Source organism: Glycine soja, chromosome 3 (assembly GCF_004193775.1).
Source record: "Glycine soja cultivar W05 chromosome 3, ASM419377v2, whole genome shotgun sequence".
NCBI classification, from domain to species: Eukaryota; Viridiplantae; Streptophyta; class Magnoliopsida; order Fabales; family Fabaceae; genus Glycine; species Glycine soja.
Genome location: NC_041004.1, coordinates 37,817,190 through 37,834,184, shown reverse-complemented (window position 1 = coordinate 37,834,184; position 16,995 = coordinate 37,817,190). Strand labels below are relative to the sequence as shown.

Genomic DNA, 16,995 nt, shown 5'->3' with positions numbered 1-16,995 from the left:
AAATTAATTTGTGTGCTTAATTTTTATCAAAGTTCTTTCATATATTTTTCTTCTGAAAATTGATATACATAAGCGAGCTGAGTGGAAAAAAAATCCAATTTATTTTTCGTTTTTGTTTTTTTCTATTACAAGTGTTTATTGAGAAGTACTCAAACATAATCCAAGACACATTGAGTTTTTTTTTTTTTTTTTTGTGACATAGACACATTGAGTTATTGTTGATCTTTAAAACGATTCCTATCTTTCTAAATTCATTCCCTCTCCGCAATTGACTCGCTTGAAAGAATAAAGAGGAACAAAGAAAAATAAAAAGCAATTATAACTCTACGTGTTAGCTTGTCTGGCAATTTGCTTCAAAAGGTTAAATTTCCAAGTCCTTTAGTTAATGGATTGTACAAAACGCAACAACTACATATGATCCAATATTCAAACTCCAATAATGCTGAACCAACCACCGATCGAGAGGCTCATTTCTTCAAACTGAAACTCTTGATCTGATAATATTTTAAGAACTTCTCATACATACATATAGAATCAAATAATAAATTGAACAAGTCAGCAGCAATATTTACCTTCGTAGGGTTCGCTCTTTATATTTCAATTAAGGCTGCATAGCCGCCGCAGCACTTTATTTTCCTTGGCAATGATGAAGTAGACTTGAGTACCTTAACCTACTATGCTTCAGTTAAGATATTAGCTATCATACCTTTTGATATCATTTGCATATATTGCTGAAGTTTGTAAAGTGATCATTATAATCATTGGTAGCTACAAAGATGATTTGTTCATGCCTATAGGGAGAATAAAAACAAGACCTGACATGATATGCAATCAAAATGTCGATCGTGTCATTTTCGATTATTTTTTTGAGCACATGAAAGTGGCACAAGAGTGATCATGCAGAGTGCATCAGCATATAATGCAATTTGTGTGCCCGCAGGGGTCGCACTTGCACAGTGTTAATTGTTGAAATTAGTATCATTATCATCTGAAACTAAAATGCGGGCATTATTGTTACTATTTCTGAACAGCATAATAATAAAGGCAAAGGCTCTATTTGTATAAGGTCTGAATCTGTTATTCCAATATTAACTCCAATTATTCTTCATTCATGCCATTCATTTCTTGATTTTTTTATATCTAATGATTCTAATGAGAAAATAAATAAAGAAAATGAGTCTTGTAAAATATTACTCTTAGAGTATATTATATTACCCTATTGATTTGGTGCACCTTTTGTTTTAATCAAGTATATATCATATATATTTTTTATTTTTTAATAGTTCCAAACTATTTATTTATTAGTCTTCTATATTAATAATAATGAAAAAAATATTATTATATTTTATTCTTTTAAACTACCAAACTTTAATTATTTGATAATTATTATTATTTAATTTAATATATTTTCTTTAAATTATATATGAATTTTACTGTAATTTAAAATTTTGCGTGTGTATCCATATAAGTATTTGTATAATTGTTATTTGTTTAAAAAATCCTTGCCATAAAAGCTAATTAATTTAAATATTAAATATATCCCGGTACAATAAAAAATATTAATTTAAATATTTATTTAGCTCAATTCTCTTCTTCTTTTGCATTTTTTTTGTTTATGAATATATTTTTAAAATAATTTTTATTGAAATGACTGGCATTATTATATCTATCAAGAATTTTGTTTGGTATCCAAAGAAGCAACGTTATGAAATAAGTTTATCTTTACTTCAATTTTTTTTATCTTTTATTACTTTTCATAAGAGTCAATTTTGTTTGAACTGTAAAAAATTTGAGAATTCAAATTGCGATAATTCATTTTTGTAGGGATTATTCTTTTTATTAGACCCCACCCTCTTAGTTGCATTGAAATAGCACCAATTTAAAAATAATATGACTAAAAAAATAATATATTAAGTCACCATATAAATAAGTAAATTGTGATTCTAAGCAAACCTTAGGGAATTTAAATTGATTATTTTAAGCTGGACAATAGACTTAAGATCCAATCTAACAAAAAAAATCAAATTAATTTATTTTTTACTGGATTAATTTTAAAAATTGAAACTAATGAAAATCAAAATTCTTTCAGATCGGATTTCAAATAATGTTTTCAAAATCAAATCAATCCAAACTAAATTGATATTTTTTTAACACATGTATTATTCTGCATTTCACACATATACTCTGCATTTTATGTTTTTCAACACTTTCATATTTTTATTCATTTTTATTTTTTCCTTGACGAGACATATTATGATGTTTCAAAACTATCAATTAAAATCACCTTAGTCAACTTTAAAAATTAATACTATTTAACGAAAGTAGTATTAAATTTCCATATGCAATAATTAAGTATTTTTACAGCTGATTAGTGTGCATTAAGGCTGCTAAAAAAAGTGTGCATTAAAGCTTTGGAATTGTGATTTGAATCATCATGTGATGAAACCTCAACTTTACTTTTTGTCCCCTTTCCCAGATACACTCACGGCATATATATATAGTCAATACAACTATGAGATAACAATCCTACAAAGCATGCATGGTGCATTTAACGAATGAATATTTTAGAATCCCCAAGCGTGTGATCACGCCAGGCCCTGATTGATTAGCCCTTGAATTGTCTCTGCTTTGTGCATGCATATGGTAATTATATTAGGTCCTTAAGCTGCAACAAATAATTAGCTTAATGCCTCCCAGTTTGAGATAAGAGACTGACATAAAGACATTAGGGTCAAGATCCATAAAAGTATTGTTGCAAGGTGACTAAACATGCAATGAGTTTGCCACAGACCTTGATCTTGAGTGTTTCCAATTTAATTATATAATGTATGGAGTTGCTGCTAGGCTTAATTAAGCTGGCAATTGCAATTATAGCTACCATTGGCAATTTTCTTTTTGAGTTCAACTACTAATGACAATAATGGAGGCGTGATGTCTCGTCTCTGTATAGGAATATATTTTGACTTATGTGTTGCATGATATTCTTATACAGTGATAGCAAGGATTAAAAGGCGTATAAAATTAAATGATAAATGATTGGCGTTACGTCCATGGTTGAATTAATCTATTATGTTTTAAAAAAAAAATACACATAATTTCATTAACTACTTTCCAAAATTGATATATGTTGTTTCAAAAAATAGTTTATAAAACTCTGTATTTTGTTAAAACATAATTCTAAAAATTAATTTTCATAATTGATATATGTCTTTTAAATAATTTCCAGAACTATGTTTTAAAAAATAAAATGGTATAATTGACAATAAAAATATAGATATGGGAGAGGTGTACTTCGCAAATATAGGATGTAAATAACAGTGCCTTAATTTTATTGGCCCAAGTCTGAAAATTTCACTTCCATTTAAGTGCTAAGTTCAAACTCACTCATATGTTGTTTTTATTTTAGGTCAATGGCTGAAAGCAAGAGATTCCACAATGAAAATGAAAAAAAAGATAGCCTAAACATGAACCAAGATCCAAATAGCCATCGATTCTATGTCTACAACTCTTTCGAACTAAAACAACCCTTATTTGATGGTCGGAATTTGAATCTGCACAACAAAATATATATATATAGCACCCTCATTTTAGTTTGAAATACTTAATAAGTTAGCACCTCTTTTTTTAACCCGAAGACCCCTCTCATTCAGAAACATTCTTTTCACGGCGACTCCTTTTTATTCTGCGCCACCTCCTTTTCCTGACACCCTCCTCACAATATCAACTCCTATTCTTTCTTTTAGAATAGATATTTCATAACAAAAAAAAATTAGCTTTTAAAATGGGTATTCTATAACAATAAAAAAAATAGCTTTCGAAATAGGTGTTCTATAACAGTAAAAAAATAACTTTCAAAATACTTATTCCATAATAATAAAAAATAGTTTTTGAAATACTTGTTTCCTAATAATAAAAAATAATGGTTGAAAATAAAAAATAAAAATATTTTATGTATTTGAAAAATCTATTTCGGAATTCAATCTATATTTCAAAATGACTATTCCGTAAGGTTACTATATAACTTCCAAAATCGTGTTTTCAAAATAATGGTTGAAAATAAAAACATTCCAAAATTATCATTTCGGAAAACAAAACATCATGTTCTAAATCGTATTATTACCTTTAATGGCAACACGCAAAGGAAGGAGATGGGGGAGGACCTTCTTTGGCAGCATGACTCGTGAGGAAGAAGTTGTAAGGTTGCCGTGAAGAAGGTGAAATCCTGGGAGAAGAAATAGCCATTGCATGAGTAATTTGAACATAGAGAAAGATGTTAGAGTTGGAAGAGGATAGTTTGATATTTTCAAACAAAAATGAGAAATACATAATACACATATAGGAGTGCAGGATTCAAATTCCATGATGGTCATCATCATCAATGGTCTCGATCTATTATAAAGTCCAGTCTTATTTATATATATATATATATATATATATATATATATATATATATATATATATATATATATATATATTTATGTTTTTTAATTATAAATTAATTTTTTTTATTTTTAATATCTTTGATATTTATTATTTTTATATATTATTTGAATTAAAATTAATTAATAACATATATATTTAAAAATATATAAATAAATTATTATGCATTAAATACGTTTTTTTATCTATACATTTTTTGTAAATTTTACTTTTAATTCCTAAATAATTTTTTAATGTTTTTTATGTTTAATTATTTTTTTCAGTTAACAATTTAGTCCATATTATTAACCAATGACATAAGATCTTGGGAACCTAATAACTTACCACCATCTGTAAATTAAAAAAAAAAAATACTATCAAAGTCTAATAAAGCATTCAAAGTCTAATAAAGCATCCACATGTAATTATTTTGGTACTATGGGTTTAGAATTTTTCATTTAATTTATTCAGTCAAGTTGATTACTTAAACAACGACAAACTTCCAAAAAAAAAAAAGTAGTAGTAAGAGTGTAGGAATTGTTGACTAATGGCTTTTCAATGTTTAGACACGTGCAACATGACTTTGAATGCTATAATAAATAAATACGTACAAGTGAGAAAAACTGGATGGCGAATTGTACAAAATTGACACCCCAAAAACACACAAAAAGAATCAAAGGATTTATTTAGTCAGCAAGGTCTGCGTTACGTTAGGGTGCTGATCAATTTGCTGGTCAGGGAAACAAAGCAAACCAGTTTAAGAAATTATCGTTTGCTGTAAGTGACGGACCCAGAAAAAAATAATTAGTGGGGAAAAATATTTAAAATATATGTTTATTTTTTAACATATTTTTTATTTTAAATTGGTCTCTTATGTTTAAGAGTTTTAAAATGATCTTCTTTCTTTTTTTTTAACTTATTTGTTCTTTTGTTAATTTTAACCCAAATGACATTAAATTTATGCCACCAACAAGTCAATTGCAACCCCTCCATCGTTCCGATGGCCATCGCTCCGCCACGAAGGCCTTTGGCTGAAAACTAACATAAAACAAATTAAATGTGTTACTAAAAGATTCTTTTAAGCGGTCATTTTAAAACTTTTAAAATACAAGGGGTCAATTTAGAACAAAAATAAATTAGGGGACCAAACATATATTTTAACCATGTTTTTATAGACGAAATATATTATAAACTTTTACAAATGCACAATCTCATAATAAAAATAATAAAATACTTAAGTTTTTACAAATTTAAAAAGATAAAATTAGTACCACTTTATTTTTTTATCTTAATTTTTTTTACATTCTATTTCTTAAAATGAACTTTATGGGAGCAATCCTATTTTTTTTATGGGAAAAAGCAATAATTATTTAATATATTCCAATAAAAAAATTAATTAGTGAGAACAACGTGTATATCCGTCTCTGTCTGTAGTAATGGGTTCGATGAATAACCAAGAAGCAAACGAGTTTAAGTATTCCATACATCCGTCCTCCTCCTTTTTTTAATTTTTTCCAACTAATTCATATTTTTAAAATAATTTAGTTAATTTAATTGATGACACTTGTAACACTCATTTTTCTAAAAAATGATATAGGCGAAATAATGCATCAAAATGTATCTTTCATCAATTTGAAGTTAATACATATTCAAATATTGACAATTAAAAATCGTCATAAAATCAAAATTTTCATAATTGTTAATCTTTTCTCAAAGGTCAAAACTTTCTCCCTTTTCATCAATTTCCTCTCCTTCTAGAATCAAATTTGTCCTCATCATTTTATTTTTCAATTTTTTTCCAATTGGAACCCTTCTACACGGCAAATTATCATTTTATTTTATGTTATTTATTTTAATTAAATAAAAAAATTTATTTTAAATTAAATGCTTTTGAACGTTTTAGTCTTGAGAAGTTTAATTTAATTCTAAAAGATGCTTATATTGTCTCTTTCAGTTTTCTTTTTGGAAACTGTATTGTCGTTTGCATTGTTGTCGTGAAATTAGATCTTTTGAAATAAGAGAAAGTGAGATGATCTGATTGTATACTGAACTAGTTTGTTTAAATTTAAAAAATAATTTTAAAATAAATATTTTTATAAAAAAATAAATATGATTTACTTCTTGAAAAACAGAAATGTACTTTTAAAAAAATTACTTATTTTTAAAAATAAACTTAAACAAATTAGCCCATTTACGTAGGTTTAGCGAGATTGACCCTAAATCGTATACATGTTTGTCGATACATAGGGGCTATGACATGTGCACACCATTAGGTGAGCCGCGAATACTTCGAATTTTTTATTTTTTATTTTTGTTATTGTGATTGTGTTTTCTCTTTTTTGTGTCATTTAGATTCTTGATAAGAAAAAACTGGGCTAGTTAAAGTCGAGGTTTTATAGTTAAGTTATATGTAATTGCTCATGTGTATAGTTTTTTAATGGATGTGATTGTTTTATTTATGATATGTTGGGTGCTGCCAGACTTTTGTTCCTGGGCATTTCGTGAAATTCTGTATTTGTATTGTGTTTTATTATTCATTGTGCTGAAATTGAATATTTTCTTTTTGGTGAGAGCTCAAATTGAATATACCAAAGCGGAAATTGGTTGTAAGATGTTTCATTCTACATATACTTGAATAATCAGTAGCGTGAAAATTGAGGTTGGTTTAATCTTAAATTTTTGCCTAATAACTTGACCATGTTATATAAAAATATAAGCATTAAACCACGCGAGGTTCATGCGTCTTGGTTTTATATATAATATGAATATAATACGACGATATAATAAATGAGAAGTGGCGAAATTTCGTGAAAGTTGATTTTGTGATGACGTTTGCACAATATTTTAAATATTTTAATTGAAAACAAGAGAGGTGCATGCATGTTGTATCTAGATGAACTTAGCCAATTAGAAGTTCACTTTCATATATAATAATTGATGTTTGCGGTGTTATAGTGTTGTTATGGCATAATTTAAAAAATTATTATGTTGAAATTTGAAAATGCACCTTATGGTCTGATCTTTATGCATATGTGTATGCTTATGCTCTATGAACAATTGAGTACAAATACAAAATCAATTCCAAATCCAAATGGAAATGCAAATGCAATCTTTTTTCAAAATATTTTATGAGCATTATATTGCTATTTGGTGCGAATAACGGCACACACGAATTACACTTGGCATATCATTTCATTCAACAAAAGGTAAATAAATAATTATTAAAAAAATCCCTTTTTTGATAGCAATCATAGGTGTATTGCATTATACAGTTTTCATGAAATACAAATTCATACTATATATATCATTTTTCATATTTTAATCGGAACACAAAATATATATAAAAAAAAATCAGAAACTTTTGTGCAATTTAATTTCTAGGTATTTATGTCCAATTCTCATCACACCAAAATACAAAGATAACTCATCAGACTCGCTACTAAATTCTAGCTATTTAATGATTTTACTCCTTAAATCTTACGGGTATTAATGCTTGGCATCTTCATTCTTTTCTGACCGACTAGAAGTCTAAAACAGTCAAAAAGATAATATATATTTAGACACTTAGTCAAAATCTTATACTAAAAAAAACAATTGTTCCATTTGCAGTGGGACCATTTTTTGACAATGGAAGCAGTGCTGATGTTTACATGCTCAAATAAAAACAATATCCAGAAGCAATATCTCAAACCAAATATCTTTTGTCGCAGCAACAGTAACTCTTAGCCCCCATCAGTGACGAGTACATAGAGTTCATCTTTGAACGTTGTTCTCTATGTCTGCCTGTCATGATCATGCATGAATATTTTCCACTCTCAGTTTCAAAGATCCTCAACTGGTCAAAATAATCAACTAGCATAGATGAATGGTAACTGGTAAGAGGACTAGGATTTCTATTAATTTAGTGTCACTCTTTCCTTATAAGTAATTTCCTTCTATGCTATCACACATCATCAACAAAAAAAAGCTCTTGATAGTACTCAAGCAAGCTAAGGCATTATTATGGCTTATCAAGTGTTGCTAATTTGTTTGGTCTCCACCATAGTGTTTGCATACATACTATGGAGAAAACAAAGCAAGAAAAACCTTCCACCAAGTCCAAAGGCCCTTCCCATAATTGGCCACCTCCACCTTGTGTCCCCAATTCCCCACCAAGATTTTTACAAGCTCTCAACCCGCCACGGACCCATCATGCAACTTTTCCTTGGCTCAGTCCCTTGTGTGGTGGCTTCCACCGCAGAAGCCGCCAAAGAGTTCCTTAAAACCCACGAAATCAACTTCTCCAACCGCCCCGGCCAAAACGTCGCCGTTAAGGGCTTAGCCTACGATTCCCAAGACTTCCTTTTCGCGTTTGCACCCTTCGGACCCTACTGGAAGTTCATGAAGAAACTCTGCATGTCCGAGCTTCTCAGCGGCCGAATGATGGACCAGTTCCTTCCCGTGAGGCAGCAAGAGACCAAGAGATTCATCAGCCGCGTGTTCCAAAAAGGCGTCGCCGGCGAGGCCGTGGATTTCGGAGACGAGCTCATGACACTCTCCAACAACATCGTATCCAGAATGACGCTGAGTCAGAAGACTTCTGAGAACGACAACCAGGCTGAGGAGATGAAGAAGCTCGTGTCGAATATCGCGGAGCTCATGGGGAAGTTCAACGTTTCGGACTTCATTTGGTACCTGAAGCCTTTCGATTTGCAGGGGTTCAACAGAAAAATCAAGGAGACTCGGGACAGGTTGGTTTTTTATTTTTTAATTTTATTGCAAATGTTTATTGTTATAATGTTACTTTTGTTAGTAGAATTTCTCTTAACCATCTAATTCACCTTATATCTCCCAGGTTTGACGTTGTGGTGGACGGAATCATAAAGCAGCGTCAAGAGGAAAGAAGGAAAAACAAAGAAACGGGCACAGCAAAACAGTTTAAGGACATGCTTGATGTTTTATTGGACATGCACGAAGATGAGAATGCTGAAATCAAATTAGACAAAAAAAACATTAAGGCCTTCATCATGGTGAGTCAATATATGCAGTTTTTTTTTTTTTACTGCTTCAGACAAATTATATTTGGACATTCGATCAATCGTGCAGATACCTCATTATTTATCTGTCTTGTTACACTACATCATTATTCCTCTGTTTATAGTCTATTAGTGTGTAGGTGTCTATCCTTCATTTTTCTTTCATGCAGACACGACTAACATGCATATGTGTTGTTTCTAATGATAATTGATATGTAGGACATATTTGTTGCTGGGACTGACACGTCAGCTGTAAGCATAGAATGGGCTATGGCAGAGTTAATCAACAATCCAGATGTGTTGGAGAAGGCAAGGCAAGAGATAGATGCGGTGGTTGGAAAAAGTAGAATGGTAGAAGAATCAGATATTGCCAACCTTCCTTACTTGCAAGCCATTGTTAGAGAAACACTTAGGCTTCACCCAGGTGGTCCATTGGTTGTTAGAGAATCATCAAAAAGTGCGGTGGTTTGTGGGTATGATATTCCAGCAAAGACTCGATTATTTGTCAATGTTTGGGCTATTGGTAGGGATCCCAATCACTGGGAGAAACCTTTTGAGTTTAGGCCAGAGAGGTTTATCAGAGATGGGCAAAATCAATTGGATGTTAGGGGACAACATTATCATTTTATTCCATTCGGGAGTGGAAGAAGAACGTGCCCTGGTGCTTCTCTAGCGTGGCAGGTTGTGCCTGTGAATCTGGCTATAATTATTCAATGTTTCCAATGGAAGCTTGTTGGTGGCAATGGCAAGGTGGACATGGAAGAGAAGTCTGGCATCACTCTTCCGAGGGCTAACCCCATAATTTGTGTCCCTGTTCCAAGGATTAACCCATTCCCTACTATTTGATTGTGACTCCGAATGTTATTCAATAACCAGTGAGAGAAAAAAAAAATAATAAACAATATGATCTGATAAGAGAAAAATAATAAAGCCAGTTTCTTTCTTAGGCTAAATAGCTACTTTTATTTCTCAATTGTATAATTTATTAATAAATATGTTTCTTACAAAATAAAAATACAAAATTTAGTTCTCAAAAGTGTAAAAAGTGCAACAAATATATTTGAACGTTAATAGTAGATGATGACTAATCATTATAATTTTTTTAAAAAATACAATGATTGCGATAAAAGGATTGAATTAGTAATTTAATATTTTTTTAACTTAACTCATCTTAAATAACAAACAAAGGTCACTCTACATCTAAAATTTCAATTTGGTTGTTAACTGAAATTAAGATCATATAATTAAGGTTAAACGGATGAAAGTAAAAAAATTTAAATAAGAAAAATATAATAAATAATTATTTTTGTATTTGTTTTATTAACTTTAAATTAATGATAAAAACTCATAAAAATGTGTTCCTGAAAGATGAAAAATACAAAATTTAGTCATCAAAAGTGTAAAAAGTGCAACAAATATATTTGAACGTTAATAGTAGATGGTGACTAATTATTATAATTTTTTAAAAAAATACAATGATTGCGACAAAAGGATTGAATTAGTAATTTAATATTTTTTTAACTTAACTCATCTTAAATAACAAACAAAGGTCACTCTACATCTAAAATTTCAATTTGGTTGTTAACTGAAATTAAGATCATATAATTAAGGTTAAACGGATGAAAGTAAAAAAATGTTTATTGTAAAGCATTATAATTGAATTAGATCTATGAATAATTTTTAAGAAAAATTACAATTACAATAACACTTTTAATTTGTAAAAAAATACTCACCTTCTTTGGAATGATTTTTTAAATGATTAGTAAATAAAAAATAATTATGTATGATTTAAAAAAATTAATTTAAAAATCAACAAACTTTTATTATAATTTGTAATTTGATGTTATACTAATAGACATTCATATTTTATTATGAAAAAATTATAAAAAAAATAATTAAATAAATAGTGTTTGATTAAACAAAAACAATGATTTTCTTATTATTTTAGAGTAATTTTTTTTCTTTTTTTTCTATATTGATAGCTTAAAAATTATATAAGGGAAACAAACATTTACTAATGTGATATAGCTTTTCCAAAATTTTGACGCAATCATTATAAATTTTTCCAAATTATAATAATTAGTCATAATCTACTATTAACGTCCAAATATATTTATCGTACATTTTACACTTTTAGATACTAAATTTTATATTTTTATATTTCAAGGACGCATTTGTCAGCGGAGGGAAAGACGAAAAGTAAAAAAAAAAATATTATATATCTCTATTAAGTAAATTGTCCAACAAGTATATAAACTAAGTCAATGTGGGACTTGAATATTTTCTAACAAAAAGTTGAGAATTAAGATATATTTTTAATGGTTTAATAATAAAATTTACATTAATATAATATATTAACATTTTAAATATTTTTAAGGACAAAGTTTTGGATGCTCATATTTAAAATAGGATAAACACACGATAAAAAGTTTTTATGCTGTTATTAATTATAAATGCTTGACAATTTTATTTGTTTTTATAATAAATGTAATTCCTATGTATTGACGGTAAAAAAAATCTATATCCTCAACAAATCAAAAATCATGATAGGTTAATTTTTTTTATTTTTGGTCAAAGCAAGATTCTACGATGGGAAATGTAATGGACCAAGATCCAAAATGTAAGGCAAATGATAATTATACCTCCCCTATTTAAAAAATATGTCTCTTTTTTTTTAATATTTTTCCTTACATACTCTTCTAATTTATTACCAATTTGATATCATTGAAGAAAAAATAAGTTTATTTTATTAGTTTTTCTTTGTAGCTTTTATGGTAGACTTTAGGAATAGTGTTAGATAGGGTGTTCAAATCTAAACCGATTCAAAATAAAAATTAAAAACCGGTGAAAAAATCAAAAATCAAACCTAACTGATTTTTTTTATTTGTTTGGAAGTTTCTTTTCAAATCGATTTGTTTGTTTTAGTTTATGGTATATGTTTTTGAAACCGATCCAAATCATAATACTTGTAATAAAACTTATATTACTTTAGTGTTGTATATTTTATATGTGTAACATTTAAGTTTTACAATATTTTTGTAGTATTATGTATATAAAACTTATATAATGCATATTATTTTCTTTTTTATATGATTTTTTTAAGATATATTTAGTTTAAAATAAATAAAATTTTGCATATAAAGTTTTAAGATATTAATAAGTTTCATAAATTTTTATCAACAATTTTTTTAATGTAATTTCATTTAAAATATGAAAAGAAAGTATATAAATTTTAATGAAATAACATTTTAGTAAAAATTGTAAAAATTAAACCAAACCAAACAATAAAATATTAGTTAGGTTTGATTTTAATTTTATTTTAAATGAAAACCAAATCAAATTCAACTATATATGTTTTTAAGTTTAATCCCAAATTACCAACGCCCAAGTATTAGATTAGCCTTTTTTATGCGTAAAATACCTCGCTTCCTCCGTGACTTCACAACATTTCTGGTGCCCTTCCAGTGATAAATGACGACACAATTTTAAAATTTTATTAAGTTTGTTTAATCCAACTTGCGTTAATATATCGTATGTCAAAACTATAGATATAGTTTTGTACGCACCCGCCTGGTCATAATAATATATTTCGAGATTTTGATTCTAACTGTAATAATTCAAGACAATTTTGGTTACGATAATAATTCAAGATTTGATAACCATGCATCAAAATATGTTAATTCAAGAAAATGGAAGTGGAAGCTACGGGCTTGTACACAATGCATGTTTATATACCGATCTAGAAAGAAGGATGATCATGAAGTACACACATTCATTTAAAGTACAAAACTATTGCTTAAATAATTTTTTGGTCTTTTAAAATATGATGTTTTTTATTTTATTCATTTAAAGATTTTTGTTTTCATTTTAATCCTTAAAATATTTTTATTTTTTGATGTTTTTGTTGTCCAATAACAACATTAAATAACGATAAAACAATAACAATGACAATCCATTATTCCATTAAATAAGGAATAAGAAGTTAAACATTATGTAATTTTTTTCTTAAAATGTGATTTTAAATTCTTATTTATTAAAAAAATAATTAATGACACAAGATTAATTGATGATAGATTTAAGAATACAATTTACAAAAAGAAATATACATAATTTTTTCTACTACTTTATGACATAGTCAATGAATTAACGACATTATATATTTAATGTTATTATTTGATAAAAAAGACTAAAACAAAAAAAAATCTATAAAGGATTATAATCAAAATAAAAAAAAAACTTGAAAGGATTAAAAAAACCTGTTTTACAGGTAAAAATATTTATTTAATTCTATTTATATATTATATAGCATCCGTATTTTTTTGAAGCAAGACATCAAAATTTGCTCAAAACAATCTTCATCGCAAGAGATATCATTAGCACCATGGCTAATATGCACCTCTATGAAGGGGGTGAGTGGAGTTATGGAGGTGGCAGAGAGAGTGACGGAGCCACGAAGGAGGAGAATGAAAGGTTGTGGAGCAGGGAGAGGTGAGTAGAAAATTATTTTCGAAAAACAACGAGAATAATTTGAAATTGAGAATAATTATCATTTACCATTTGCCAAATATAAACTCTATTTTCAGAATTCTTTAGAAAACAACCCTTATATGATGGCCCATCATTAACAGTAACAAATAGATTAACTAGCCCAATCTATAAAATGGGCCGATTTTGACATGACATACATTCAAGCCTATAAATACCAAATATTAGATCTTGATCTGATTTTGAAAGAAAAATAATCTGCTCTGACTGAATCTTAAGCCTTTATGATTTGATTTGCATTCAACGAAAACATTTTACAATTAGAATATATAATCATGTTAATTGTTAAGTCAAAATAATACATTTTAGATGAAACCAAGTTAAAAATATAATAACACATCTAGTAGCAATGACAATTAGTAGGATCTAAGTAGAATTTTATAATATTTGTTTCATACCCATGTTTTAAAAAAAATACCTGCACTCTAACCTGTATCTACTCGAGTAAAAATTTTAACTCCTATTCTCATACTTGTTGGATACCTATATACTCATACTCGCATCTACGACTTGTACTTTACTCATGTATAAAGATAAAAAATCAATAAAAAAATATATACTGATTAAAAAAAATTACTACAAATAAATTGAAAATTTATTCTTAATAATCTAAATATAACATTAAAAGCATTCACACAAATACTACCTTTGACCCTATGTGTGTGTGTGTTTGTGTTCCTGTCATAGATGGACCAGAGACTATCCCTTCCGCTGAAGGATCTTCAGTTATGCCGAATTACCTTCTTTTTGCTTGTGCCTTGTCTTTTTCTTCTCCAAGTGCAAGAAAGAAAGATATCTACAAAAGACATTCAAAAGTAAAAGTTCTGCTCAGTACTAAAGACTCAATAGCAATAAGGTATTCAATTGAATAGTGGTTTTTACCTAGTGATTCTTCCCTTTATATACTAAACTTGTTGGGCTTTGGACCTTTCGGCACTGATTACCATTTAGGTAATAGATTCAGTAACCTTGCTTAGGTACTCCTAACCCAGTTATTATTGTTAATCAGGATTACCAGTTTTAACCAAGGCTGTAGGGGTATTCGGTCATATACATCTTTAGGTTATATTTCGATTATTTGGGTTTGGATAGGTGCTTTAGTGTCCTAGCCGAATATATATATATATATATATATATATATATATATATATATATATATATATATATATATATATATATATATATATATATATATATATATAAAAGAAATAATTACCTAATTCATTAGAATTTATGTAAGTGGTTAGATTAGTTAACTTTTCAGACATTGTAATTTTATTTCAAGACTACTTATGGCATTAAATGGTTTAAGAGGTGATTACTTTTTAAAGATAATTTTTTTAATCAATAAGCATATATTGTTTTGTTGATATGGAGAAATGAGTGCATAACATTGATAGACCTCATAATTAATTATGGATAAAAAGAAAATTTAACAATAAAGTAGTCTTATGATTCTTATAATTAGGACCAAGAAAATATTAAATTTTATTTCTTATATGTAGGATTGAAGGTTGTATTAAAAACAAACAAACATAAACATTATTGATCTGTTGAAACTTAAGTCATAATTAAATATTACAACTATAGTCATTCAACATTACAAAGATAAGTCATTAAATAAGTACAAATATACACTTCTAATTGAAGCATCAAACAACACAAAATATCATTCACAATTTGAAGTCAATCTTAAATAATAGTTCGTTGACTCCTTGGCAAACATATCAAGTTGCACAAGTAGTATAAAAGGGTAAGACTGAGTATCGAATTTCATAGGAACTATGCTTGTACTTAGAGGTATATATATCTAGTTATTAAGCAATTAGTGACTCAAATCAAATCTTGTTCATTGATTAACTACAAGTATAAACTAAAAGGAATTAACTACAAAGCAAGGAACATGAAGGTTAAGAAACACAAACGCTTGAAGTTGTGAGATGATGTTGTGATGAGTTAATGAATGTGTTGGGGGCTCCACTTGCCAGAACTACTCTTGATGTAATCTTAATAGATTTTTCTCTTTTAACATTAATATAATTATTACTCGCATCTACTAGTATATTTTATCCAAGATCCCTCAAGTGAAAGAACCTAAATAACTTAATATCGCTCACAATCCTTTGGCGATTAATTACTAAATGATTTGCATTAAGAGTAGAGATGCATGAACAGGCTAAAGAAAACCACTCTATCCCTATATATGACTCACTTTAGATATTCTTCCCAAGTTCTTAGCATACAAACATTTCCCAATATTTATATCCTAAAATGGTACATAAAAATAGATAATCAAACTGTAAGTATGTGAATAAGCACATGAATGAATAATAATTACAATATTATATTAAAAGATAGTTTAGAATCATTACAAAAAGAGAATTTAGTTTGCAAAGCTCCCAACAACGGGTGGTTTTAGCCCATCATTGTCATGAGAGATTTACAAATATAAAAGTGGGATGAAAGGGAAGAAAATGGAAGAGAAATGGATCGACCAGAGCTCTGGAAATGGATTTTCCTTGCATTGGCTTTTTTGCTTTCCTCTACTTCTTGGTTTTTCTTCGTTTGTAAGGAAACAAATGTTTTCTTTCTTTTTTAATCCTCCACCAACTAATTGTCCAAATAGAACTCTCTTGTGCGCTTAGCACGACACTCGCGCTGAGCGTGCTTGTATAGCTGGTCAAGTGGCCACATTGCTAAGTGCATGATGCGCACTTAACATACTTGCTTGTGACAGCTATCTTCCAATGTAACTTCTTGCGCTAAGCGACTTATTTGGGCTAAGCGGTTTTGACTCGCTGAGCAAGGAGGTCGTGCTAAGCGTGACACTTCAGTTCATTAATCCTCTTCTAGGCCTTTGCTATAACTCTATACAAAATATAACAAAAATTATTCTAATGAACTTTAGCATTTTTTGGATAAAAACTCAGAAGAAGCTAAGTTCCTATAGTTTTAACACAAAATAAGCAATAACAAAGGAAAAAATTGAGATAATTGCTATGTGATTTCAGTATAC

The 16,995-nt window shown here is 28.5% G+C and overlaps 1 protein-coding gene across 1 annotated transcript; it reads left to right on the top strand.

Moving 5' to 3' along the window:
* The first annotated feature begins 8,337 nt into the window (after window positions 1–8,337).
* Window positions 8,338–10,399, top strand: LOC114406771 (3,9-dihydroxypterocarpan 6A-monooxygenase). The gene is made up of 3 exons (XM_028369580.1): window positions 8,338–9,149; window positions 9,254–9,428; window positions 9,654–10,399. Exons 1-3 carry the CDS (start codon window positions 8,422–8,424, stop codon window positions 10,278–10,280), a joined length of 1,530 nt encoding a protein of 509 aa, XP_028225381.1. The 5' UTR covers window positions 8,338–8,421; the 3' UTR covers window positions 10,281–10,399.
* The last annotated feature ends 6,596 nt before the right edge of the window (window positions 10,400–16,995 follow it).

Coding starts and splice junctions, on each gene's coding strand:
- LOC114406771 (XM_028369580.1), top strand. CDS start 8,422: ATGGCTTATCAAGTGTTGCTAATTTGTTTGGTCTCCACCATAGTGTTT. Junction 9,150..9,253: donor ATCAAGGAGACTCGGGACAG/GTTGGTTTTTTA, acceptor TATATCTCCCAG/GTTTGACGTTGTGGTGGACG. Junction 9,429..9,653: donor ACATTAAGGCCTTCATCATG/GTGAGTCAATAT, acceptor ATTGATATGTAG/GACATATTTGTTGCTGGGAC.